This window comes from Anomaloglossus baeobatrachus, chromosome 11 (assembly GCF_048569485.1).
Source record: "Anomaloglossus baeobatrachus isolate aAnoBae1 chromosome 11, aAnoBae1.hap1, whole genome shotgun sequence".
Classification (NCBI taxonomy): Eukaryota; Metazoa; Chordata; class Amphibia; order Anura; family Aromobatidae; genus Anomaloglossus; species Anomaloglossus baeobatrachus.
Window position 1 is genome coordinate 105135325 of NC_134363.1, and position 27714 is coordinate 105163038.

The 27714-nt window shown below is 42.8% G+C and overlaps 1 protein-coding gene across 1 annotated transcript in view; it reads left to right on the plus strand.

The window, feature by feature from the left end:
• Nucleotides 1-5936, plus strand: part of HINFP (histone H4 transcription factor) — a 29364-nt gene extending 23428 nt beyond the window's left edge. The window contains exons 7-9 of the mRNA XM_075328833.1: nucleotides 1730-1868; nucleotides 3004-3128; nucleotides 4952-5936. Of these exons, the coding sequence (XP_075184948.1) occupies nucleotides 1730-1868; nucleotides 3004-3128; nucleotides 4952-5171 (484 nt within the window). The 3' untranslated portion in view covers nucleotides 5172-5936. The remainder of the gene's footprint in view (nucleotides 1-1729; nucleotides 1869-3003; nucleotides 3129-4951) is intronic.
• The last annotated feature ends 21778 nt before the right edge of the window (nucleotides 5937-27714 follow it).

A 27714-nucleotide genomic window follows, 5' to 3' on the forward strand; every position in this document is an offset into this window, starting at 1 on the left:
ATGTGTCAATGGATGTCAAACATATATATAACGTCCCACCCCCCCCTGCATATTCTAAGCTGGCGCCCTTTAGTGCCTTTCATGTGGCACTAAAGGGTGCCTAGCCTTGTATTTAGCCCAAAAAAAAAAAATTAAAATAAATGACGTGGGGTCCCCCCTATTTTTGATAGCCAGTCAGGGTAAAGCAGACAGCTGTAGCCTGCAAACCACAGCTGACAGCTTCATCTTGTCTGGTGTTCAATTTGGAGGGCTCCCCAAGCTGTTTTTTTTTTTTTTTATTTTTAAATAATTAAAAAAAAAAAACGTGGGGTCCCCCCCAAATTAGATCACCAGCCAAGGTGAAGCTGACAGCTGGGGTCTGGTATTCTCAGGATGGGAAGAGCCATGGTTATTGGACTCTTCCCAGCCTAAAAATAGCAGGCCACAGCCGCCCCAGAAGTGGCGCATCGCCCCAACTCATCCCGCGCCCTGGTGCGGTGGCAAACGGGGTAATAAATGGGGTTGATACCAGATGTGTAATGTCACCTGGCATCAAGCCCAGCAATTAGGGATGTCACGGCGTCTATTTGATACCAGACATAACTAATTGACAGTAATAGCAAAAAAAATTGACAACCAAAAAAAAATTTATTTGAAAAAACACTCCCCAAAACCTTTCCTCTTTCACCAATTTATTGAAAAGAAAAAAAATTGGGTCCGCAGTATCCATTTTTGATGTCCCACGTCGCCTCTGGACCTTCTAGAATATGGGGGGCACGCTCAGGGAACGTGTCCCCCATTTTCTAGTAGTGCAGACCCTCCATTTGAGGAGAGTGGGTGCAAAGAATCTGCACCCACTCTCCCCGGGTCACAGCTGCACAGTGCCGAGCAGCAGCCAGCGCAGCTCACACTGAACACAGGAAGCTGTCAGCTGCTCGGCACATGTGACCGGCGCGCACTGTGAAGGAGGAGGGGGGCCGCGGGGGATCAGCGCTGTGACAGGTACGGGGTTACGGGGGACACCGGAGGACACCGGGGGGAATAGGGGGTGACCTGGCAGGGCCTGGGGAGCAGTTTTCTGTCGCATGTGTTATTGCACATGCGACAGAAACAGAGGAGTAGGGCGGCCGGTGCGCTGCTGTGCGCGCGGCCATGTTGGATTTTCGGGAGGGGGGTCGGGGCAGGCACTTTGGCGACACCGGGGGCTTTCCTGAACTTTGCCAGGAAGTGAGGTCAACAGGAAACCTCTTGACCTCACTTCCAGGTAAATGCCTGCGTTCTGTATGCCGACAAAGCCCGCGGACCGCAACAAAAAAGCAGCTCACTGCGTTGTAGCTGCGTTCTGACCCGCATCATTGATTTCAATGGGGGGGAGAACGCAGCCACAACGCACAAAAGAAGTGACATGCTGCTTTTCTTTCCGCACCGATTTTTGGCATCCAAAACGCTGCGTTTAGAAACGCAGCGTGTGCACTGATTTTTCGGCTTTCTCATACACTTTGCTGGGAAAGCTGAACGCATGCAATTTACCACTGAAACGCTGCGGTTCTAAACGCAGCGGTTCCGCGGTAAAAAACGCAACGTGTGCACACAGCCTTATATGGTGATCTGTAACACTTGCGCAATTTAGGAGGCCTAAAACAGCCCACAGGTTCCCTGTTAAAAGTCAGCTGCTTAGAAAGCCCGTCTTTATCTCTGCCATGTATATTCTATTCATTATGCCTCTGTCTATTCATTTGCCTCTGTACAGCTGTAAGAATCTGGTGGATCTTAGGAAACATTTGGACACACACAGCAAGCTGCCGGCCTACTGTTGTGAATATGAGGACTGTAACTTCAGCGCCCGCTCCCTGTGCTCTGTCAAAGCACATTACAGAAAAGTTCACGAGGTACCTTTTTTTTTTTTTTTTTTTCCCCAAAATTTGTGAAAAATGTATGTGTAATATTAGAGTAGTAAAATACATTGTTTATACTGGGTGCTAGGAGCATACCGGTGATGTAGAAATAGCAGCTTTCCATTGTAAGGACAGGCTATTCATTTGTTGCCCAGAATATTTTAGGTGTGCCTTCTACCAGGTGATTAATAAATACATAAAAAAGACTGGATATTAACCCTTGCAGTATACCCAACTGTTGATTATGACCCAATAAGAATGTGGTCCATAAACCTCCACCCTTTGTGCACTTACCAATTTTCAGAATTCTCATGGAAAGAGAGTTGCATAAGGATGGCCACCGCTCTACTGGCACCGACAGCCCTGATACTGAGAGAGATGTGGGAACTCTCTCCTAGCACCCACGTCTCTGCTTCCGAGAGAGATAGGGGACCTCTCTCCTGGCACCCACGTCTCTGCTTTCGAGAGAGATAGGGGACCTCTCTCCTGGCACCCACGTCTCTGCTTTCGAGAGAGATAGGGGACCTCTCTCCTGGCACCCACGGCCCTGCTACTGAAAGAGATGTAGGACCTCTCTCCTAGCACCCACATCCCTGCTTTTGAGAGATATGTAGGACCTACTCTCCTGGGACCCACGGCTCTGTATCTGAGAGAGATGTGGGACCTCTCTCCTGACATCCACGGCCCTGCTTTTTGAGAGAGATGTGGGACCTTTCTCCTGACACCCACAGCCCTGCTTCCAGGAGAGATGTGTGACTCTCATCTGTTATAAATTTATGGTACATTATATTCGGGGGTTGAGCCATAAACATCCAAAGTCCAGTCATTACATCTGATATTTCTATATTGCGCTCAAGGTATAACCATCTTCTGGGAAACCTTTCTGATGATTATTCTCACCATAACTACAGCTCCTCTGGGCTTGTTATAAAGATTAATTGAGAAACGTCAAAATGTAGTGTAATTCATTCTTCTTTTTTTTTTTTTTTTCTTTTTCTTTTTTATACATCTGAGGAAAACTGAAGAATGACTTTTCATAGTTTTGACTTTTCATTTTATGCAGTTACTGTATGAATGGAGTTATTTATAATTTTATTTATAAACTGCTTTTCCTATTTTTTTCTCTAAGGGAGATTCAGCGCCCAGGTATAAATGCCATGTTTGTGAGAAATGCTTCACTCGTGGAAACAACCTTACTGTTCACTTACGTAAGAAGCATCATTTCAAGTGGCCGTCTGGACACCCCCGATTCAGGTATCTTGCGATGTAATAATGCTATTACCGTGCTTCTACTCACTATACTGTGCTGTGTTTGCTGTGTTTTTTCAAAAACTGTGGAAAAAAAAAACACAATGATGAATGAACAGAACTGTGTATGTGTGATCAACTTATCCTCCGCAGCAGAAGTGACTCTTGGTCTTCCTTTCCTGGGCCGGTCCTTATGTGAGCCAGTTTCTTTGTAGCACTTGATGGTTTTTGCCACTGCACTTGGGGACACTTTTTTTCCCAATTTTTCGAACTGACTGACCTTCACTTCTTAAAGTAATGATACCCATTCGTTTTTCTTTACTTAGCTGCTTTTTTCTTGCCATAATACAAATTCTAACAGTCTATTCAGTAGGACTATCAGCTGTGTATCCACCAGACCTCTGCACAACACAACTTTTATAAGGCAAGAAATCCCACTTATTAAACCTGACAGGGCACACCTGTGAAATGAGAACCATTTCCGGTGACTGCCTCTTGAAGCTCATCAAGAGAATGCCAAGAATGTGCAAAGCAGTGATCAAAAGCAAAAGGTGGCTACTTTGAAGAACCTAGAATATAAGACATATTATCAGTTGTTTCACGCTTTTTTGTTAAGTATTTCATTCCACATGTTTTAATTCACAGTTTTGATACCTTCAATGTGAATCTACAATTTTCAGAGTCATGAAAATAAAGAAAAACTCTTTGAATGAGAAGATGTGAACAAACTTTTGGTCTGTACTGTACAAACTAAATTATATAGCAGCACGCTGTAAGCGTAAGCTGTACCAAAACATTGAAAGTATGAAATTTGTACTGCATTACTGCTATATAGAATATACCTCTAATATGAAGGTACTTCATGCACAGATAGACCAGTTAATGTGTGCCCATCAGCCACGACAAGACGTACCTTTCTTTGATGCAATCCTAATCTAATATTTATCAGACGTGTCTCTCCCAGGCTAAGATCCACAACTTAAAGGGAATCTGTCACCAAGTTTTTGCTCCCCCATGTGAGAGCAGCATAATGTAGAGCCATGGACCCTGATTCCAGCGATGTATCACTTACTGAGCTGTTTGCTGTCATTTTGATAAAATCAATGTTTTCTCTTCTATGTTTATATTCATACATATAAATGAGATCTCTAAACAAATCTACATTTTCCAACCTCTCATCATATGGGAGGCCTTCCATTCCTTGTAATAATCTAGTTGCCCACCTTTGAAATGACTCTAACTTCCGAATGTCCTTTTAAAAATGTGGAGCCCAAAACAAAATCCCATATTCCAGATGCGGCCTTACAAGTGATTTATAGAGGGGTGACAATAAGAGTTGGTGTGAAGTACCAGCTATAGCCTGACGTGGTCCACAGCTCTTTATTTGATTAGCCGGCCTGGTATGTCATTGTTGTGGCATGACACACATGTCACATCCCTTCCAGAGGCGTTATCGCTTTCAAGTTGGAACCATTACTACTTTTCCCATTTCAAAGGTCTTAAATCACCATCATGGCCTATGAAATTGTGCGAATCAATTTGCACCCCGTCTAGTCATAATACATTGGGATCATGGGATCTAATCTCTCTTTTTATACATCCTAAAACCTTGTTTGCTTTTGCGGCTGCTGCCTGACATTGAGTGCTGCTGCTCATCTCTACTTGTAACCAGAATGCCCAAGTCTATCTCCATTTAATGTATATGCATCAATACCACCACTGTGGCCTAGGTGCATTATCTCCATAAATTGTGAATAAATCTACATCTGCTTTGGAGTTTTTAATTTTGATAAAGAAGTAAAATGCAACTGAATTTTGTCTGTTTTCAGGTACAAGGAACATGATGATGGCTTTCTACGTTTGCAGCTGGTGAGATATGAAAGTGTAGAATTGACAGAGCAACTAATGAAAGAACGTGAGAAGCAGGGAGTGTCCTTGGATGATACCCCTACTTGCCTGGTTCTAAGTCAAGGCGCAAGCGCTGGATCAGATGGAGTAGATTATGAGAGGACTGTGGTGGAGAAGGACTACAGATTGATATCAGAATGACCTATTGCTTAGTATCCACCTTGCCAATGAACAAAGGACACTACGATACTTGTATCTAGGATTGTACATTCTGCAGTAAAGATTCTAAACTGAGAGCTTTATAATCTTATTCTTCCACCTGCTCTTTCCTCAGTTTACCATCAGACTGGATACAAAACTTCATCTCGCTCAACTACTATATGTCAGAAACCACTTCAATAAACTATCTGGCAGGCTCCCCTTTATAAAATGGGAACAATGCACATGGCCATAGATGGTTGCCTAATTGTAGCAAGTCCAAGACTGGAGTTATAAATATGGGCCACTAATGACGGCATACTCTGACACAACCGAAAGCATCCAAAGGCGTCTTTAGCTCAATAAATAATATTGTGACTGTTTTGATCTATTCACTCTAATTTATGGGTAATGGGCCTGTAAGGCGGTTTCACATCAAGCTTTGCTCGTAAAAACTCCACACCAATTTTTGAGCCAAAGTCATGACTGGATCCAGTAGGAATGAGACGTATGAGTCGAGCCTCTTCATTTCTTCTTGTTTTTTATTTTTTGTTGTTTTTTTAATTGGGTGTGTGAAACTAATATTAAACTGACAATTTGCTGGAAACCTGGCAATTGAGTCCAGCCTATGTACTCAGATGTATGGCCTGGACATTTATCTATATCGCATTGGCTTGACTTACAGTGGGTATGGAAAATATTCAGATCTCTTTTACATTTTTCACTCTTTGTTTCATTACCGCCATTTGGTAAATTCCAAAAAATTCTATTTTTTTTCTCATTAATGTGCATTCTGCATCTCATCTTGACAGAAAAAAAACAGAAATGTAGAAATTTTTGCAAATTTATTAAACAAGAAAAACTGAAATATCACATGGTCATAAGTATTTAGACCATTTGCTCACACTCATATTTAAGTCACATGCTGTACATTTCCTTATCCTCCTTGAGATGGTTTTGCTCCTTCATTGGAGTCCAGCTGTGTTTAATTAAACTGATAGGGCTTGATTTGGAAGGCGCACACCTGTCTATATGAGACCTCACAGCTCACAGTGCATGTCACACCAAATTAGAATCATGAGATCAAAGGAACTGCCCAAGGAGCTCAAACAGAATTGTGGCAAGGCACAGATCTGGCCAAGGTTACAAAAGAATTTCTGCAGCACTCAAAGTTCCTAAGAGCACTTTGGCCTCCATAATCCTTAAATGGAAGATGTTTGGGACCACCAGAACTCTTCCTAGACCTGGCCATCCAGCCAAACTGAGCAATTGTGGGAGAAGAGCCTTGGTGAGAGAGGTAAAGAAGAACCCCAAGATCCCTGTGGCTGAGCTCCAGAGATGCAGTAGGGAGATGGGAGAAAGTTGCACAAAGTCAACTATCACTGCAGCCCTCCACTAGTCGGGTTTTTATGGCAGAGTGGCCCGACGGAAGCCTCTCCTCGGTGCAAGACATATGAAAACTTGCATAGAGTTTGCATAAAACACATGAAGGATTCCCAGACTATGAGAAATAAGATTCTCTGGTCTGATGAGACGAAGATAGAATTATCACCAAAAAGTTCTAAGTGGTATGTGTGGGAAAAAAAACAGGCACTGCTCATCAAATGCCCAATACAATCCCAACAGTGAAACGTGGTGGCAGCATCATGATATGGGGGTGTTTTCAGCTGCAGGGACAGGACGATTGGTTGCAATTGAAGGAAAGATGAATGTGGCCAAGTACACAGATATCCTGAAGAGTGCTCTGGACCTCAGACTCGGCCGAAGGTTTACCTTCCAAAAAGACGATGACCCTAAGCACGCAGCTAAAATAACAGAGGAGTGGCTTCAAAACAACTGTGACCATTCTTGACTGGCCCAGCCAGAGCCCTGACCTAAACCCAATTGAGCATCTCTGGAGAGACCTGAAAATGGGTGTCCACCCACGTTCACCATCCAACCTGACAGAACTGGAGAGGATCTGCAAGGAAGAATGGCAGAGGATCCCCAAATCCAGGTGTGAAAAACTTGTTGCATCATTCCCAAGAAGACTCATGGCTGTACTAGCTCAAAAGGGTGCTTCTACTCAATACTGAGCAAAGGGTCTGAATACTTATGAGCATGTGATATTTCAGTTTTTCTTGTTTAATAAATTTAAAAAATTTCTACATTTCTGGGGGGGTTTCTGTCAACATGGGGTGCAGAGTGTACATTAATGAGAAAAAAAATGAACTTTTTTGAATTTACCAAATGGCTGCAATGAAACAAAGAGTGAAAAATGTAAAGGGGTCTGAATACTTTCCGTATACACTGTAGAAGTTCCTTCCTATTACTGGTTGAGATCTGTGATTTGCAGTTCAACTCATGTAATAAAAATGATTTTGTTTTGTTTTGTTTTAGTGTAATTTAGGTTAATGGATTCGATGCACCGCAATTAATAAGTGTTGTCATTACTTCAATCTTTTGTGATCTGCCAGAGGATAAGGCAATAACTAGTTTTACTTTTTATGGGTATGTTCACATATCATCATATTTCCATTGGTTTATGACAGGGTCCGTTAAAAAAAAAAAAAAAAAAAAAAGAGCAATATCAAAACAATGATCTTATCAATTTGTATGGGAAAACAACTTGCTGTTCATATGATCAGGTTTCTGAACACGGATTAACACTTTACCAACGTGTTGCGTCATACGCTGTTTCTCTGCCTTTGACGCAGGCTCGTTTGCCAATCACGCATCTTTCCCACACGTGATGGCTGATTTAATCTCAGGTCTCTATAGGGAGAATAGTCTTTGCCGTGGTCCCCACATAGCTTCTCATAAGCCAGATCAGATACCCACACTTTGCACTGACGAGGGGCAATCACCCCGAAACACTGTGTCTGCAAATTGGGATTCTGATCTGGCAATAAAGCCCAGGTCTTATGAAAAGACTTGTTTAAAAAGCCACTTTTGACTTTTAGGATTGCTACTTCCAATAGGTGGCGCTAGATGTTGTCTCCTTCCTCCCTGGAGGGACAATTTCAATCATAAGCAGGCAGCAACACACAGGGGAGAAAAGAACACTCTCTCTTCTCAGCAGCTACGGTGTAGAGAGAGAGCAGAGCTGAATTATGTATCATTACAAACACCCCGTCAGCTAAACTGATTTCAGTGAAATAAGATCTGGAAGAGTAAAGCCATGATGTGGCCAGTTTAACATGCTCAAACTGGTAAATACTTCACGCTTTCAAAGATGCCAAGCATTCAAAAGAAGTAATGTTATTTCTTCTGCCTTCTTCAGCTAGGAAGATGCCTTGTACTTTGTAGTTTTGAGTTTTTTCATCAAAAATGCAAGCATTTTTTCTTCTGTTTTATAATTTTTTTTTTTTTTTTTAGAAAGTATAGAAAATAGTAGTGAAAAGAAAAGTCGAAACAATGCGAAAGAAAAACCATGTCTGAAAAACAACAAATAAGTGGTCAGAAAACTAACTAAAAATGTTAAAAAAACGACTATTCAGGTATACAAAACTCCAGAAAAAAGAAGCAATTTGTGAAGAATCTTCTGCTTGGAAAATTATGTTTTCAACCTTTGGGAAAAGGTGCAGTGTGAACATACCTTTTTTAGATAGTGTATGTAAACTTCTAGTTTCAATTGTATATACTGATACACATAGACATATACAGTTGAAACCTGAAGTTTCCATACACTATCTAAAAAGACACATCTGCAGGTTTTTCCCTGAGCTCTCTATAAAGACACATCTGCAGGTTTTTCCCCTCAGCTCTCTATAAAGACACATAAGCAGGTTTTTCTCACTATCTGACATGAAATCAGAAAAAACCTTTCCCATTTTAGGTCAATTAGGAACCACAAATTATATATATATTTGACAAATGCCAGAGTAATGCGAGAGAGAGAATGTTTTAAACCATTTTATTACTTTCTGCAAAATCAAAAGTTTACATCCATTTCATTAGTATTTGGCACCATTGACCTTAAACTATATGACTTAGGTGAAACGTTTTGGATATCCTTCCACAACCTTCTCACAATAGTTGGTAGGATTTTGGGCCCATTCCTCCTGACAGAATCGTGTAACTGAGCCATGTTTGTAGGTCGCTCTGACCGGCCTTTTCAGCTTTGCCCATACATTTTCAATAGGATTGAGATCAGGGTTTTGTGATGGCCACTACAAAACATTGACCTTGTTATCCTTAAGTCATTTTGTAACTAGTCTGACAGTATGCTTCGGGTCATTGTCCATTTGGAAGACCCATTTCCGCCCAAGCTTTAAGTTCCTGGCTGATGTCTTGAGATGTTGCTTCAGTATTGTGACATTAATGTTCTTGCCTCATGATGCCATCTGTTTTGTGAAGTGCAGCAGTCCCTCTTGCAGCAAAACAACCTCACAACATGATGCTGCTGCCCCTGTATGTCACAGTTGGGATGGTGTTCATAGGCTTTAAAGTGTCTCCCTTTTTCCTCCAAACGTAACAATGGTCATTATAGCCAAACGGTTACATTTTAGTTTTGTCAGACCACAGGCCATGTCTCCAAAAATTAAGGTCTTTGTTCCTGTGTGCATTTGCAAACCTTAATCTGACTTTTTTATATTTTTTTTGGAGCGAATTGTAGAAACTTGGCACTCAGAGTAAAGGTGAACAGTGGTTTTTATTGTAGAGGAATTGTAGGACCAGCACAAGCAGACACGTTTTGATCTAAAGATCTCTATCACTGTGCTATAATGTGACAAAAAACAGGAATAAATAAAGTAAATATTCATATAAATATAAGAAGTCATGGTAAAAAGATAAGGGTATATGCGACATTGGGAAACATCAGGAAGGACATTTGTGAATAACAGTGAGATCAGGATGGGACATGGAGGTATCCTTTCATACTGGTGAAAGGTGCCTAAAAAAAGGATGCAGGTATAATTAAATAACAGAGGTGATAAAACACCAAATCAGTAAAGTTTACCATGACAAGGGTCCACAGGAGGTTTACTTGGCGAGCAGCGCTGCAGGGTATAATGCGGTATCCATTGCTGTATGATGTGGCGCTGAAGAAAGTAAGCCTGCTCTGTGATTTGAGAGCTGGAGATGGGACCATTCCGTCCTGCAGGTCCAATGAGAGGGCACCAGGCAGTGAGGGGATCCGAAGAGTCGGCTAAGAGGGGAGCGTCAAAGCAGGGGGCATATCCGGGAGCGAGGACACGGCTTATTTAGTTTTTATTTAATTCTAATTTTTCTGAAGGCACTGGAGGCTGCCATCTTGGATTTGGTGTGTGTAACGACAGTTACCTCCTTTATCACTAGAAGTCCCAGACAGGGGTCATTTAATATTTCTACCTTTGGAACCCGGAGACGGGTCGAATGACCTGAAGGATTTTAGCGAACATCCTATAATCACCATCTTTTGTTCTGTAATTAAGGCTATTACTGTCGCACCACAGGAGGTTGTTGTTTTCCAACCTCCTGTGGTGCGACAGTAATGGCCATAATTACAGTTTGGACTAAGGGTCAGTTGACCCTCTTTCGGGACTTCAGGGGAGCTCGAAATTTCTGGGACTTCTAGTGTTATAGCAGTCCCCTGGGCATAGACTCTGATAGTCGAGCTCAGATCGCATTTAGTAACATTAGAGAAGGCGGCGTCTGCTGTGACCTGGACGCGCCCCCTGGGCTGTCCAGATCACAGCAGAGGGAGGAGATCAGCGCCATCATTGTGGAGCTCAGCACAGCGTATGCTGTTTGCTCCACTTTACCCCTGTCAACCGCTGGGATGTGTGAGTATGGGGCGCCGGGCCCCCTCCCCTCCCCCTACCACTGCTACCGTCTCCAATGACACCCCCTCCACTCTCCTTGCTGCAGCCGCTGTGGGCGTGCATGCAGAGCAGTGTGTGAGTACTGGCGCCTTTCCCCCGCCGCCGCTGCTACCGTATCCAAAGACACCCCTACGCCTCCCCCCCACCCCCCGTGCCGTGTATCTAATTCTCTCCTGTGATACTGTCTGCTGAGCTATTTATCTAATCCTCTCCCCATCTGTAGGAGACACCGGCGTGCTTAATTTTAGACAGTAGCGGTAGTAGTGTGCGTCTCATACTGAGAGTCTGAAAGGAGACATCTTCAAACAGCTTAATGACCACCCCCTCTAATTCCGCCAGACCCTGTATAATCAAGTCCTTATCTGAGTAGTAGTGCAGGGAACAAAGTACATCTCGTGGACCATTAGAGGGTGTCAAATTGTGTCTGGAAACTCTGTGCACTCTATAAAATCTATAAACAGCGTCTAGGTTCTGGCCTGTGACTGTATTAAAGATGGCCAGGACTGTAGTCTGCAAGTGCTCCGGTGGCCAATCCTCAGGGATCCCTTTTATTCTGACATTGTTCCTCCTACCCCATTCTTCTGATCGTCCACGAGCAGGGCGAGATCCCTCAGTGACCCCGTAGTGGACGTATTCACCTCCTCCAAATGAGCCACCCTCTTAACCAAAGTCTCTTTTGATATTTCGGAAGCGGTAATCCTGCTTTCCATAGACTCCATTTCCCTCCGACCTCTGGCTATCCCCTCCTGTAATGATAGGGTCTCAGGGGGTTCCCCTGTTAAAACAGGAGTACCTGATTGTGGCTGTGCTGTTTATTCTTCCTGCGTCCAGCTTTTACCAATGCGAAGGGAGATCTCACAGGGGAGACCCGCTGTGGAGCCGGTGCCATCTTGGATTTCGGCGCCGTCAGCACATCAGAGGCCAGAGGGGAATAGAACCTCTCCGTACTCCTGCCGAGTCCCAGAGAGTGTGTCTGGCAGTTTCTTCTTAGCTGGCCTTGTGGGGCAGCAGCGGCGGTAGTTTTATGTTAAAGAATAAGGTGCGGGCAGAGGAGGTCTTAGCGCGCGTGTCCTCACTCCATCACAGTTGGGAGACACCCCCGTGTTCCATCTTCTGACAACTACTATTGCAAACTACTCGGAAGTTGTGATTTGGCGAATCTCTGCAGCACAGTACAGGCCGAGGGGCTGCACTTCTCAGTTCAGCCCCAAGATGAATTTGTGTCAAACCAAGGGATCCATAACTTCTAAGTATTTATACATTGTGCAATAGAAAAAAGTGGTAGCAAGCTTGTGGTCATCACCAGTGCCATGCCAAGCCTGCAGAAACTTGTGGCTCAAATTGCTCTGGCAAACAACATTGCCTGCGTTGGACTGGACAAGTTTAAAGAAAGGCTGCCCATTCTGTATCAGCTTTCTGGAAAGGTTGCGACTCAGGTCTCTCTTGGGATCCCCATCTTCTGGATTAGATGGTTGGCACATAAAAGATTTGTACACATTGGATTAGTTTTGAAGCTGGACAAAACGTCCTTCATTATCTTCACGCAAAGAAAAGTAAAAACCTTCCAGTCTGGGGTGTAATTAACGCCTCACAGCTCTGTAGCTACACAGGCCCCAAGCTTACTGCCCAGAACCTCATGCACAACATTCTCCATACCATTATGTGTGGTTGTTCCTCTCACAGGAATAATTCCAGCCAACGCTGACCAGTAATCAGCTGAGTCGCAGAGCTAGACTATTTCTGTAGCTCCTATAAAACTCAATAGGAGTAAGGAGTACACCACAGTGAGGTGTTCTCCTGACTCCCTTTCATTTCTATGTGATTCATGGAACCAGCATAGCCCAACCACTCTGAGTCCATAGCTCTACCTCCAGTGGTTGGAGCTGGATGGAGTGTTTCCTGCCTGAGCCATACAATGCTGAGTTGAGAATAACCCTTCTAGCAACCAGCCATCAGATATTCTGTTCTTTATTTGTCATCACTCCAGACTTTGCATAAAATCTTAAGCATTCACAGAGATTCAGTAATAGCCTCTGTGGAACGTTCAAGACCTTGGATACTATTTACCATAGCACTTATGTAGTGGGCGGGGGCGCAGACCACATCAGGGGGGCTACTCAAGGCACTCGGGTTCGTGGCTGGGGCTCGAGTGGCAGCCGGATCCGGGGCTCGTGCAGCAGCCCGTCGCCACAACAAATAAAAGGGGTTATTTACAGGGGAAGTTTGTCAGTGACACCACCCGTGGGTTGCGGTGAGGGTTGATGACACTGCCGCTGCCTGGGTATGGGACGCCCGGGTCTGATGGAGCGGGGCAGCAAGATGGAATCCCCTCCACGGGTTGGGAAGGTGTAGTCCCGGGGCCCAGAGGATAGGTGCGGGATTGCAGGGAGCAGGCAACTCACAGTTTGTTGTCGTGGTGCTTTATGAGCTGGTGCTGATTTGGACGGTCAGTAAACACACACACAGTCCGTATTCTAAACCAAGGCCGGATGCCGGGAGCCTCTGGAGGAGTGTGCTGGTCCCGCACACGGGTTGACAGGGCAGGGGCCCTTCCTCCTGCACTTGTAGTTTCTTGTGTGTTGACTTAACCCTCATAAAATGGGAGAAATACGCTCCCCTGTGTTTTGTATCCAGTGGGAGTCGTTGCCCGCAAAATCTGACCCTTGGGATCTCTGTGGGTTCTGGCGGACACCCTATCCCCCGCGTTGGGCTTCCGTTTCGCTCTCTGGGCTACTTGTGGGGCAAAGTCTGGAACCTTTTCCCCTGCTGGCTAATTGGTAAGGTGCGTGAAGCTGTTCTTGCGCTGGGGTCCAGGTACCCCGACTGTGCACAGCCTCCAGACAGGATTCCCGCTGTCGGCAGCGGCTGGCTACAATCCTGCCCCGGTCCACTTTAGGTCTCCCGCGACTGGATCTCCATCGCCTGTGGCCCTACTCTGCCGTCTACCACCTAGTCAGCTCACTTAGTCCGGTAGTCCAGGGGCTCCAACCCCTGACCACCACTCTGCTCCTCTCGACTCAACTCCTCAACTCTACTGACGTGTTCCCTCCCCTGACACCTCAGGACCCCTAGTTGGGCATTCCCATCCGCTTGGTCCCACCCACTGGTGTGCCCCTATTGTCCCGGGGGGGTGACTAGGCTTTTGTGGATGGTGTTACCTATGTGTAGTGTGTTGGTGGAATTCCAAGGAGAAGGTGATTCCTGCACCCAGGAGGGGGTGCAGTCATCTGTGACTACCTGGTTTTGCCAGGGTGTCACACTTACCTTTTAGTAATAGTCCTCATGCCTACAGCCATTTGTGTTTTGTACAAAGTCATAATATGGACCCATAAATGAGCATGTGCCCCTGATTTCTTGTGTACGAACCATGGTACCTCTGACTTGCTCCATTTTCTATCTAGATTTTCTAGAGGAAAGATCCAGAATGTATTACAGTAGCAGCAAAACCTCATAAAAATCCTCCACATGTACCGAGGAAATCTGCAACAGAAATCAACAAACTCTGAGAGTATCTCATAGTTGATGCTCCCTAACTGTCCTGGGGGAATAAGTGTTTTGTTGTTTTGTCTTCTGTATGGTGCAGAGTATGCGTGTGTATGTTCTTCAACTTAGGGATACAATATTTAATGTGTTAGGTTATTTACGGGCTGATTTTCTGGCATTTGGGGTCAATCACAGAGTGCAATTGGTAGCACATACGCTACCTGACAATGCCGCAAATAATATGTAGCGAATGCGTACAATTATTATGGAGGGCGAACCCAAGTTACAAATGGGACATTGTCTTTGTGACTGTCCAAGGTAGCAGATACAGTGTTATCCTGTACAGAACAAATGAAAGGTCACCCTGACTTTTCAAGTAGTCAGTTACAAAAAAGAGACAGTTTGCATTCTGAAATGCTAAAGCATGAAAACCATGAATGCATGAATATAGATATGCATTACTGCTAAGGAAAAATCTAAGAAAAACTAGATTTCTCTATCGCTTTCATTGGGGGACACAGGACCATGGGTGTATGCTGCTGTGACTAGGAGGCTGACACTAAGTGAACATAAAAAGAGTTAGCTCCTCCCTGGCAGTGTACACCCCTAGCCGGAGGCGGAACTATGCCAGTTTTTTGCTTAGTGTCGTAGGAGGCTGAAGTGGGCCCATATCTCTGTGGGCCAACCTCAGCCTAGGCCAGTCATGGCGAACCTTTTACAGGCCAAGTGCCCAAACTGTAGACCTAAACCCAATTTTTTTTCCGAAGTGCCAACCAATCCTATTATGTAAATAATTAATTGTAACCTTACCTTTGCCGTCTTCTCTTCTCTTCAGCAGGGGGCATCACGCTCATGCTTACCACACATTGAAGCTGAGCCCCTGCCGTTTCCAGACACAGCAGTTGGATTGATCTTTCTGGAAAAAATTGCAGCATATTAGACAGAGATTTTAGCCTGGAATGCAATCAGAGGTCACCCTGTAATCCACATCTACATTTCAAAGTCTGAACATCTTGAAATCCCATAAAGACGTACGAGTGGCTCCCCTCCCCATCATTGTGTAGTTCTGTCCCCCTTCCTCGGCCACTTCCTGGTAAACATGTCCCCCATCCTGATATATATTTCCTACATTCTGGTATATTTGTCTATTTGTCCCCATCACGGCCCCATCCTGGTAAATGTCCTCCATCCTGGTAAATGTTACCCATTCTGGCATGTTCCCCCATGCTGGTAAATGTACCCCATCCTGACATATTGCCCATCCTTGTAAATGTTCCCCCATCATGGCATGTACCCCATTCCTGGTAAATGTTGTGGAGACACGGGGCTCAGTGGGCGCTCTCGTCCACTAAAACCTGCCGCCTTTAGAAAGACAGCGTGGCTCAGGGCTCATCCCAACTGAATGCCGGCCTCCTTAACCGTGGGCGTAACACTACTCAGACAACACAGGGTGAGGGAACCACAATAATTAGACTTTATTGGATCCCCAAACAATTAACAGCACATAACGCATAATCAGCAAAACACACAAATGTAACAGGCAACAGAGTCTCACCCTTCTGCTGGCTCACCAGGGATTTAGAATGTCCATGCCTCACAGGTTCCAAGCTGTCTGAGGTCTGCAAAGTCTGTAACAGGTGACTGAACTGTCCCAACCTGAGTGTCCTCCTTAGGTAGTCCTGGGTTGATGATAAAATCCTGGCAGCCGGACTCGAAATCCCTAGGCTGTGGATATGGTCTCCAACCGGGTCCGGAGTCCCTAGATTGAAGCCATAAGCTATCCTGATCCTCTAGTCAGCTCCAAAGAGCTTAGACTGGATCCATCAGCATCCATCAACCACCCCTGGTGGCTTAAAGAAGTCCTTTTTATAGCCACAACCTTCCACTTGGATACACTGCGTCCTCATCGATTGGTTGGACAAGATTGCTTCTCCCATTGGAGGAATTTCAAGCTGCATGGACAATGTTCATTTAAATGATGTGCATAGAAAGACTGAGGGTGTACATGTTAACTGGGAGTCACCGACTAGACAATGGCTACTAAGGTAATTACATTATCAATACACAACTACAATACAATGGTTACTGGAAATGTCTGGAGAACAATACTTTCAGTGGCCAACACAATTACATTGCGTCAACAAGAGTCTTGTAAAAACAATGAGGGACTTCTCCCCCGTCTATAGACAATCTATCATGCTGTCTGGCTGGATTTTAAGAAACTTTAACCCATGAGAGTCCATGTCGTCACAAATGTCCTCCATCCTGGTAAATGTTCCCCCATCCCGGCATGTACCCCATTCCTGGTAAATGTCCTCCATCCTGGTAAATGTTCCCAATCCTGGTTAATTTACCCCCATCCAGGTACATGTACCCTATTGTGGCATGTTTCCCCATCCTGGCATGCATGTTTCCTCCATCCTGGCATGCATGTTTCCTCCATCCTGGCATGCATGTTTCCTCCATCCTGGCATGCATGTTTCCTCCATCCTGGCATGCATGTTTCCTCCATCCTGGCACGCATGTTTCCTCCGTCCTGCCATGCATGTTTCCTCCGTCCTGCCATACATGTTTCCTCCATCCTGACAGGCATGTTTCCTCCATCCCGCCATGCATGTGTTGAGGATAAAGAATTGAGTATCCAAAAATACTTAATTCAGCCATTTCATAGACTCAGTTATATAGTTCAGTAGATGTGAACTAACACACATATTTGTGTATGCTTTTGTTTCTCACTAATATGTATATATGTATATTGTATATTTAGTGTATTTTCCTTAGACTCAGTATAGGATAGATATATATATATATATATATATATATATATATATATATATATATGTATAGCTTGAAGATGGCTGCTATTTCCTGTTCTACACCCAAGACAGATGGACAAAAGAAATTCCTGGAGTCTGGACTGACCAATCCAAGGAGGATATGCAGATCTCTCTACGTCATGAAGCCCTGCCCTGCGATACTTGATTGGACTAAAACTTTTGTTTACACCCCCTTACTGCTCGGTCTAGAGTTTCTTTCAAACAATAAAAAACACACTTGGTTAAGAGCCAGTCATGGAGATAGATGTAACTGACTTGCTGTCTAGTTATTTAATCTCTAAGTGCACTCATGACATTTTTAATTAGAAACAGCAGCCGGATATCAAGAGATCCTTTGAGTCTCATCATCATCGTCATTCTGACCTTGACAGTTGGCGCCCAACGTGGGGCCACCGAGAAGAGTGAGTTAGAGCTTCCACTTTCCGGACGTCTGGGGCTACTCCACAAGTATCCAGGTGTTGCTCGATATCGAGGATTGATCGCCCTCCGTTTCACGGTAAGAACATCATATACATTGTGTGTGCTGTTTTACCTGTGGATCGAGAGACACCTGGCGAAAGTGGGTGGTCACTAGTCCGGAGAATGGTAGTGCACCGGAGACCTAACGGTGTGACTGTCGCTCGCCGGTGACCGAGAGAAAAACCCAGACCCTATAGGTGCTGGCTTTTAGGTCTTTTGTAAAGGATCCGGCTGTCTGTGTTTCTGGCTGTAAGTAAGGTAGAAATGGGGGGCTTTTTGAGTAGCTGTTGATTTGTATATAGGTGTATGGTTAATCAAGCTTGTGATTTCTCTGTTTGGTTCTCGGAGAGTTAATTGCCTGTAGTTTTTTTCTTCTTCGCTGTGAACAAAGGAAGAAGGGGGGTCAGTCCCTCATTGGCTGCTTACACGGGACAGAGAGCGGGAGTTGTATTACGCGCTGTGCCTGCAGTCTCTTACACAAAGAAAGCAGGGGGGAAGTTATCAATCACCCACTGCCTGCAGTTTTTTTCTTCTTCACTGAGAGCGAAGAGGCAGACTGCGGGGGTCTGGTAAAGCCCAGGGACATTCATGACAGTCTTTCTATTGAGAACAAAGAATGCGAGAGGGGGGAGCAGAAGCCCACAGAAGCAGCTACATCCTTACATTCTTACACTCAGAGGAAGCAAAAAGGTGGGGGCCATATGTCCACCAGCTGCTTGAGACAGAGCGGAAATCAAATTGCATAGCTATGTCCCTGCTGTCTTTTAGCTGAGAAGCAAGGGGGGTGGAGGGGTGAAGAGGCAGACACCGGTGGTCAAAACAGCGCAGCTCTTTGCAGTGAAGAGAAAGGAGGGGTCAGTGGGGTAACATACAGGAGATGGCTGCAGCCTTTGTATAGTAAAGCAAACAGAGTTGTAATGATTTGAAAGAAAAACAAGTGTTATTTTGGTTTGGATTAGAGAGAAATTAACGGGTTCATGCATTTTTCAGTTTTTTTAAATTGTTTGTTTTTGAACAGAAGTATGAGAACTAGCGATTCCCCTGTGTTGCGGATGACACAGTCACTGTTTGTTAGATATTAGATATTAAATATTAAATATTGAATATTGAATGTTGGATAGATAATAAACGAGGCGGGAAGGGTTCTGTTAACTTAAAGTGGATTTAGCGTATTCCCCTGCGGTTCAGGCGCATGTCACTGTCTGCGTGGCAGACGAGGCGGGAAAGGAACTCACTTTAGTTGAGGTAAGGGTGCTGGAGTTAGCGGATTCTCCTGCGTATTAGACGCGAGTCACTGTCAGCGTGTTACAAACGCGGACGAGGCGAGAAAGGACTCCGTTGGAACGGCCGGTCCAATTAAGCACTGTATACTCTGTTCAAAAGATAAATATGTTGTTTTTAGTAGGAGCTGAGAACGCTGTCGCCCTAGTTAAAAAAAACGGAAAAAAATATAAAAGATTGCAAAAAGTTGTGTAAAATCATTGGACTACCACTAGATGGCAGGCTGCAATCCATGTATTGAAGTTCAGATTAATCTCCAGTGAGAGTATACTGGAGGACAAAGACCCTATTCACTGTGTGTTGCTGTTTGTAGAATCACTAAATGTTTTTCTCTAGCTGTGCCTCATGGTTTTCCTTTAGAAGTCATCATATCTGGTGCTAATCAAATCTCTCTTTTGTATGCTGAAATGCAAATTTACAGGCACTAAAAGTATCCCTGGTTTACTACGTAGTTCCAGCCACTCCCAGTACACCCAGGGAGTCACAACATGGATGCTGCACCCAGAAGTCAGGTGCCTGGAACTTCCTGTGGCAGCTGTCTTGCTACACCCACTGATGGCAGTACACCTCATAAGCCACACCCCTCGCAATGGCTCTTTGTCTAAGACTCTCCACCCATCCCCGGTGGGAGGTGTTCTGTGGTATAAATGACTAACACATTTGAATAAGTATAAATAGTATATTTGTTTACTCAGCTATCCCATAAATGCAAGTCAAAGATAAGTAAGTAAAACTTTTACAAAATTGATGAGTGGAAAGATATCTGTTCACATAAAATCAATTGGTATTTTAGAAGTCCTGCAGCATTATATCATAAAATAAAATAGAGGAAGGTATATATATCTTTGTACTGTGTTAGTTAATTTAAAACAAAAATTGTAAACGACTTACCCATACTGATGTCAAAATGTATCAAATCCATTTGTAAAAAGGAATTAGGAAAAATGTATAAAGCATCCAATGTAGATATGGGAAATGGATGTGTTCACTGCTACGTCTTTGTTATAACAAAGGATGAGGTTTTTTGTTTTTTTTTCTTTTTCTTCTTCCTCTCTCGCTTTTAAGAGATAAGGATGGAATGTGTCTTGATGGAATGTGTCTTTCCCCGATAGTGACGTAAGTTTGGTTTAACCCTTGGAGTTCAGGATTTCCCATTTTTAGTTTGCTGTTTATACCGGAATAGGGAATATTAAATTTTATGGGATGTGCGATATAATTTGTGTTGTTTTGTTTTTAATGGCGATTTATTTGAACAATATATTTTTATTTTGTGACTATCACCTTTTCTGTTTTTACGATTATTTCTAAACAATTCATATATTTTTGCAGGTTAGTCGCCTAGTCACAGCTGTCATTTAATCATGTCTCAGTTGTTTCTACTATGAAAGGTTTTTTTTTTCTTTATGGATACAGTGTTTATTGTAAGGTTTTAAAATTTCCCAGTAATGTATATTGTTGTGAGATATACGTTATTTTCAGTGTTTGTTCTTTTTAAGTTTTAGTATGTAGCTAATTTATTACCTGCTGTTTTATCTTTTCTTTTAGGGAATACCAGTATAAAAACTCTGAATTTTGCCATATTGGTAAATAAACAATTAAACAAGGGGGAATAAGGTATTAATTATATTCTCCAGTTTCTTCGAGGGTGCAGTAGGTATATTAGATAGGTTTTGAAGCTGACCTTTTTCCCACAGGCTATGTTTATTAGATTACTATGAGGTATATCTGTTAACTGAAATAGGAAAGTCTTGTCTTATATGTTTATTTGTTTGTTTATTTATTTAGTATTCTCAGTCATGTGAAGTATAGATGACCACTAACTGTATTATGATCAGAGATGAAGTTATAAGAATGATCTAATGTATATTTTTTAGTTTTTGTTTTTATAGATGAAACCAGATGGTGGTCGATTCTGCACTGGATATGCTGCTGTTTACACCACATGAGGTAGTCTAAATTCGACCACTCCCTCCAATCCTATTGATACAGGAGACAGTGATGCATTAATGCCTCTCTTGATGGGTAGAACAGGAGTGGGTAAGAGTCTTTAGAGGTGTATGTAGGTTGTAGATTTTTTCCAGTTGTCAAATGAATTAGGTATGCCGAAAAGAAAGTCTAGATCTGAGCTGATGGATTCGGATGGAGATCCTCGCACAGGTGCAGCTGACCAAGAAGCAGTGAACGGGCCTAGAGTTGAGACTCTTTCACCAATACCGACCATGCCTTGGTGACACCGGTCACGTCAGTGACTTCTGTCACTCCTTGTGTTCTTAAATCCCTACAGGAACAAGTGATACAACAAGGAATGGAGTGTGACATGCAGGGAGCCAGCTGACTGAGGAAGGTCTGTGGACAAAGGGTGGTAAGCTTTCTCTGCCATGAGAGCTCTTCTTAATGATGGCCCAGGTAACATCTGTGAAAGACAATTGTCAGTGTGTGCTTTGGTGACATCAGGGTTCAGTACCCAGGTGGGCAGATTCACCCAGTCTTGTGAGACAAGTGCCTAGAACAAAGTGAGAAAAAACTGTAAAAGGTCCGCAGAAATACCCTGCACCTACTCTACCCATTCTTAGAGACTGCAAACTGATTATAGATGTATATCATGAGCACGTTGTATGCAAGTCTGTGCGTGTTGTGTAAATTTCTCTCCAGGTTTGGTCAGAGGCATTCCAGTGCAGAAAACGACATTATTGTTGAGAAGCACATGAAGGTGGTATGTAAAAAAAATGTGTTTACAAAAAGTGTATATTTTATAGAAAAGTGGAAACTAGTAAATCGTGTACAAAATGTATATGTTTTGTTTTCCTTTTGCAATAAACAGGTTTTTATGTAAGATGTTTTTGGTTTGGCACAGACATGTATATTTTTATATAATTGACTGAATAGTGTGATAATCAGGTGTATTTTCCAATTCCAGATTTTAAATCAGAGCTATTAGCATATGGTCTCCAGTCAGGAGACTGATTGCTCCTAAAGGACAAGCGAGAAAGAGCTATGAGTCAACACTAGAGGAGCTGATCCAACCACAGAAACATCTATGGATCCACACCTCGCATTGCAGAAGGGTTAATCAACCAGAGCTGCACTGAGCGTTCTGCTCATACTTATCCTTTTCAGAAAACCCTGTACAATCTTAGACCAGCATTGCCAGAACAGTTAGAAGAGAGGACTTAGAGAACCTTGAGACATGGGAAAGTCCAACTACAAAGGGTGAGGACTCGCCTAGGAGTCCTTGGTCTCAAACCGGTGAAGAAAACCCCTTTCCCCTTTCCGCCCATGTTTCAATGTTCAGTTAGGCAGGTTTTTCAACAGATCTTTCTACCTCTCTTCCTAAGGGAATACAGTACCCTTAGAATTTAGAAATGGCAGAAGTAAGTCTTTAGGGGGGACTGTTGAGGATAAAGAATTGAGTATCCAAAAATACTTAATTCAGCCATTTCATAGACTCAGTTATATAGTTCAGTAGATGTGAACTAACACACATATTTGTGTATGCTTTTGTTTCTCACTAATATGTATATATGTATATTGTATATTTAGTGTATTTTCCTTAGACTCAGTATAGGATATATATATATATATATATATATATATATATATATGTATGTATAGCTTGAAGATGGCTGATATTTCCTGTTCTACACCCAAGACAGATGGACAAAAGAAATTCCTGGAGTCTGGACTGACCAATCCAAAAAAGGCTCCCTGCCAGCTGACCCTATACACGCCCCCTGACGAAGGATCTCCGAAACACGTGTTGGGTCGGCTGGCTGGCACAATTGTATACACTGATGGCTACAGGTATTACTTTTCATGTTTTGGGCTCTTAATTTGTTTCTGACTTTGGTATTTTACCTCAGATAGAGCCCATATGTATTATGACGGTCTTCCGTGGGTATGGTGAGATGCTGGCGCATTTACATCGCCATGTCTTTTTATGCACTCTAATATAGACCATTTTGGCATTATTTGCACCTTATATTTATAGTTTCTATTATAGGTGCCATATATATTATTCATGGTGATGTTCTGCTCTGCCTGCACCTGCTCCATATCCTGAGTTATAGTGCCATCTTGTGTTTTCCATGCATCACACTATGTGTAGTTTATGAATTTTTCTGATATTTATTATTCGTGTGTCAGCTTCCCTCTTTATCATCATTTTAAACCTTTTTTGATGTTTTTATGATATTGTGACAATAAAATTAATGCTTTTATTACATTTGTGGTTTTTGGCTATATTCTTTTCGGTTCTATGATTATATAATAGCCTTATCAGTAATTATTTGGAGTGTTGAGACTTCATTTGGTGATAGTCCTGTGTACACACCATTGTGCTCCTGTTGGTTCTAATCGGTGTAGCTTTGCTTTTTTCTGTTATTGCAGATTCTCGTACCAACTCCACTATGGATTATAGGTCCAGGGAATCGTCCTGGACTGATCATCTTTCTAAGGTTTTCAATGGTGATATTGGTCTTAACTGTGGTAGTGGTCATGATACTACCCTTGAGTTACAGAAAAATCTTAAAACATTGATGTATAAACGGACAAAACTTTGGTGGAATGGTGGTTTTCTAAAAAATTATTTCCATAAACGGTTAGTTCCAAGGGGATTACGCATCCAAATATTCCCCTCTTTTCCAGTGGACGATAAGAATTTTGTTAGTCAATGGGAAGATGTGTGTACCAACACGTCCTTGAAATTTATTGAACTCTTAATGGACCTCAATAAACAAAAACTGGGTGAAGTTGAGAAAAACATTGATGAACAGATCAGTATATTTACCACTAATGCTACCGCTGCTCAAGTCACTAGTTTCAATTTGAAAATGGAACAGAACTTTGATACGTGGGAGAAGGAGATTCAGGACAATCAATCCAGAAAATTGAACAGAGACCTCCAAGATGTTCAAAATAATCGTGTCTATAGATGGCACGGCAAAACCAACAACCCCACATTTAGGGGCAGATCTATTTCAATTTCTTCTATCTCATCTGGAGGTCAGTCTGATAATACCACAAGTTCTGTGATTACAAGATCTAACAGTACCAAAAGAAAATGGAACCAAAAACATAATGGGAATAAAAATAATATCGGTGAAAGTTCTACTGATGCCTTAAAGGTAATTAATTTGTCCCATCATGTTTTTTCTGAAGCTGATTTATCAGTTCTTTCAAAGGGTTTCTCCTTCTCCCCGTGTAACAGTTTTGATTTGTTTGCAGCGGTCAAAGATCTGAACATCTTTGCTAGGTCACTGATACATAAAAAGTGGTTTCATGATGAAGATCTACGCAAACAGTTTCCATCTAATCAGGAGCAGGAGGCCTTAAGGATTCTGGAGGAGTTGGCGGTTGAACACTCCACTGATGTTTTAGGTAAGATTCCCCAGTCTATTCGTTCACGTTCCACTACGTTTCTACCTTTGTCGGTCTGCCCAACAGTTGACATATTTGTCAAATCTGTTGTTGAGGAACTTAGAAGTATTCCTGGGGGTATTTATAATGACAACTTGACCCCTCAGGAGAGATTGAGCTTGCATAGACTAAAGAAACTTCCTGATATTATTTTTAAACCGGCTGACAAGGGCGGAAACGTGGTGGTATGGCCGCGTAAAATGTACGAGAATGAAGTATACCGTCAAATTGGGGATGTAAAATGCTATAAGAAATTGACGTATAATCCGTTATCTTCATTTAAGAAATCTTTGGACGTATTGTTGCAACAGGCTCTCAGTGGAGGGATTATTAATCAAGATCTCGTTAAGGCTCTCACCATGATTGATCCGGTCATTCCTACTCTATATTTACTTCCTAAAGTACATAAGAATGAGAGGAATCCACCAGGTAGACCGATCATATCTGGGATTGGGAGTCTTACCGATAATGTTTCAAAATATATTGATAGTCAATTGCGGGATCTGGTTGAGTGTTTACCGTCCTATTTGAAGGATACATCTGAATTTTTGAGAAAGATTGATGGACTATACGTTGAGGAGGACATGCTTCTCGTCACATGTGACGTGGAGGCTTTGTATACTAGCATCCGTCATTGTGATGGCATCCAGGCAACAAAATTCTTTTTACGTATGGGTACTATGGAGGATGCTCAGGTGGATTTTTTGATTGTCTGTTGGATTTTGTATTACATCACAATTTTTTTACGTTTAACGGCTCTTTCTTCCTGCAGCTCCAGGGTACTGCGATGGGTGCGGCTTGCGCACCGGCTTATGCAAATTTATTCCTGGGGCTGTGGGAGAGAGAGCTGTTTTCCGACGAGTCTATCTCATCAATGGAGCGGGTAAGTTTATGGACCCGCTTCATTGATGATATATTTTTTATTTGGAAGGGCACGTCGGAGGAGTTGGAAGCATTTTTTCATACTATCAACAGTAACCAATTGAATATCCGCCTGACTTTTCACTATGACCCATGTACTGTTAATTTCCTGGATGTCACTATTAAGCGTGATTCTACCAATCTTTTACAAACAGATGTTTTCCGGAAACAAACAGCTGTGAATTCCCTTCTCCATGCACGCTCATCACACCCTGGTCATGTTATCAAGGGGATTCCTACCGGACAGTTTCTCCGGATCCGACGTATTTGCTCAAATGACAGTGATTTTGAAGCTCGAGCAGGTGAAATGAGACAGCGTTTTAAAAATCGAGGATACAAGAAGAAACATGTGGATAGGGCTTATAATAGGGCCAAGGACTCCGACCGTCAGGAGTTATTATATAATATGAAGACACACAGTGCATCTGGTCCAGTTCGACTTATTATGGACCATCATTCTCACTGGTTTAGAATGCAAAAAAGTATCGACAAATTTTGGCCGATACTTTTGACTGACCCTATTATAAAGCAATATGTATTGCCTCATACAAGTATTACTGCTAGACGAAGCCGTAATATTGGCGATGTATTGGTTTCAAGTCACTATGTTCCAATTCCCTCGAGACCTTTTTCACAGTCACCTGGCCCTAGATGGGGTTGTAAGCCTTGTGGCAAGTGCGTGGCATGCCCCAATGTTGAGACAGCATATGACTTTACTAATTCTTCCATGACTAAAACTTTCAGGATTACCCATAATATTACGTGCACTACAAAAACTGTCACGTATTATGCCACGTGCCCATGTCCCCTTATATATGTAGGTTTAACTACAAGAGAACTGAAGGTGAGGGTGCGTGAGCACGTTCGTGACATTAATGCAGCGAGAACCGCCACGGATGCCAGTGGTCTTAAGACTATACCTCGTCATTTTTTGGATCATCATCAGGGGGATTCATCCTTGTTTAAAGTGAGAGGTATTGACCATATCATCTCTGGCATTCATGGTGGCAATATTATGAGAAGACTTGCACAGCAAGAGTGCCGCTGGATCTGGAAACTGGATACTCTACATCCCAACGGACTTAATGAAACCATTAGTTTCGCACCATTTTTGCCCACTAATCAGTGAATTTTTCTTATGTATGTGTATTGGGTAAATAAGGTATTTGACCATTACTTCTTTTAATGCCGTTTTTATTTTTGTGTAATTTTGTCATTTTTTAATGCTTTTATTTCTTCATGCTCGGTTTGTTGGTTGGTGTCTTTTTCTTGTTTATTTTAATATTCTTTTTTTATTTTTGTAACAGTTTTTCTACTTACCGATGGGCTTTTTTTCTCGGAGGATAGTATCCAATTTGATTGGAGTCAATTGACTTTCCTGTTGAAAAGACAAGAAGAGAAAAATACGTGTTTGGATTTGCATATACACATACTGTTTTTTCTAATTTCATAATATTTTTCTTTGTATGTTTCTAGTTGTATCCAGTATTTGTTACATTTGCACCTTTCGGTCACTTTATTATTCTATTTGCACTTTTTCATCTATTCAGTGTCCCTTTGGATCCATATTATTTATTTATGTTTCACTTTTAGCGAGTATTATGTTATTTCATGATGTTTCCATCAGTACACATGTTGTTTACATTTGCACATAAATAGTTATATTTTGTTTCACGCCGGTACTTGTTACCATCTATTTGTATCCCTTTTTGCACATGTTAATCTGATATAACATCCAATCTTATGTATGCAATAATATCCATGGGGGTTCTTCTCTTCTTACCTACGCTTGTATATTTTCCGGGATGTGCGCATGCGGGGATGGTGCTGGAGCGCGTCACGGCTTTGGGCGTCTCTATCTGGGGCGGATCGGGTCACGCGGGCGGCTCGCGGTCATGTGACTTATCACGTGGCGGCGTCCGCTCGCGTCATCCGCTCCGCCTTCGGATGACGTCCGTGGCCAGCTGACGCTCGTCCTGCGTCATTCCACGCATGCGCCCGATAAGATATTCCGGCTATTATTCCGATTATTTGATTGGTCCATCTCTATTTAAAAGGCTCCCTGCCAGCTGACCCTATACACGCCCCCTGACGAAGGATCTCCGAAACACGTGTTGGGTCGGCTGGCTGGCACAATTGTATACACTGATGGCTACAGGTATTACTTTTCATGTTTTTGGGCTCTTAATTTGTTTCTGACTTTGGTATTTTACCTCAGATAGAGCCCATATGTATTATGACGGTCTTCCGTGGGTATGGTGAGATGCTGGCGCATTTACATCGCCATGTCTTTTTATGCACTCTAATATAGACCATTTTGGCATTATTTGCACCTTATATTTATAGTTTCTATTATAGGTGCCA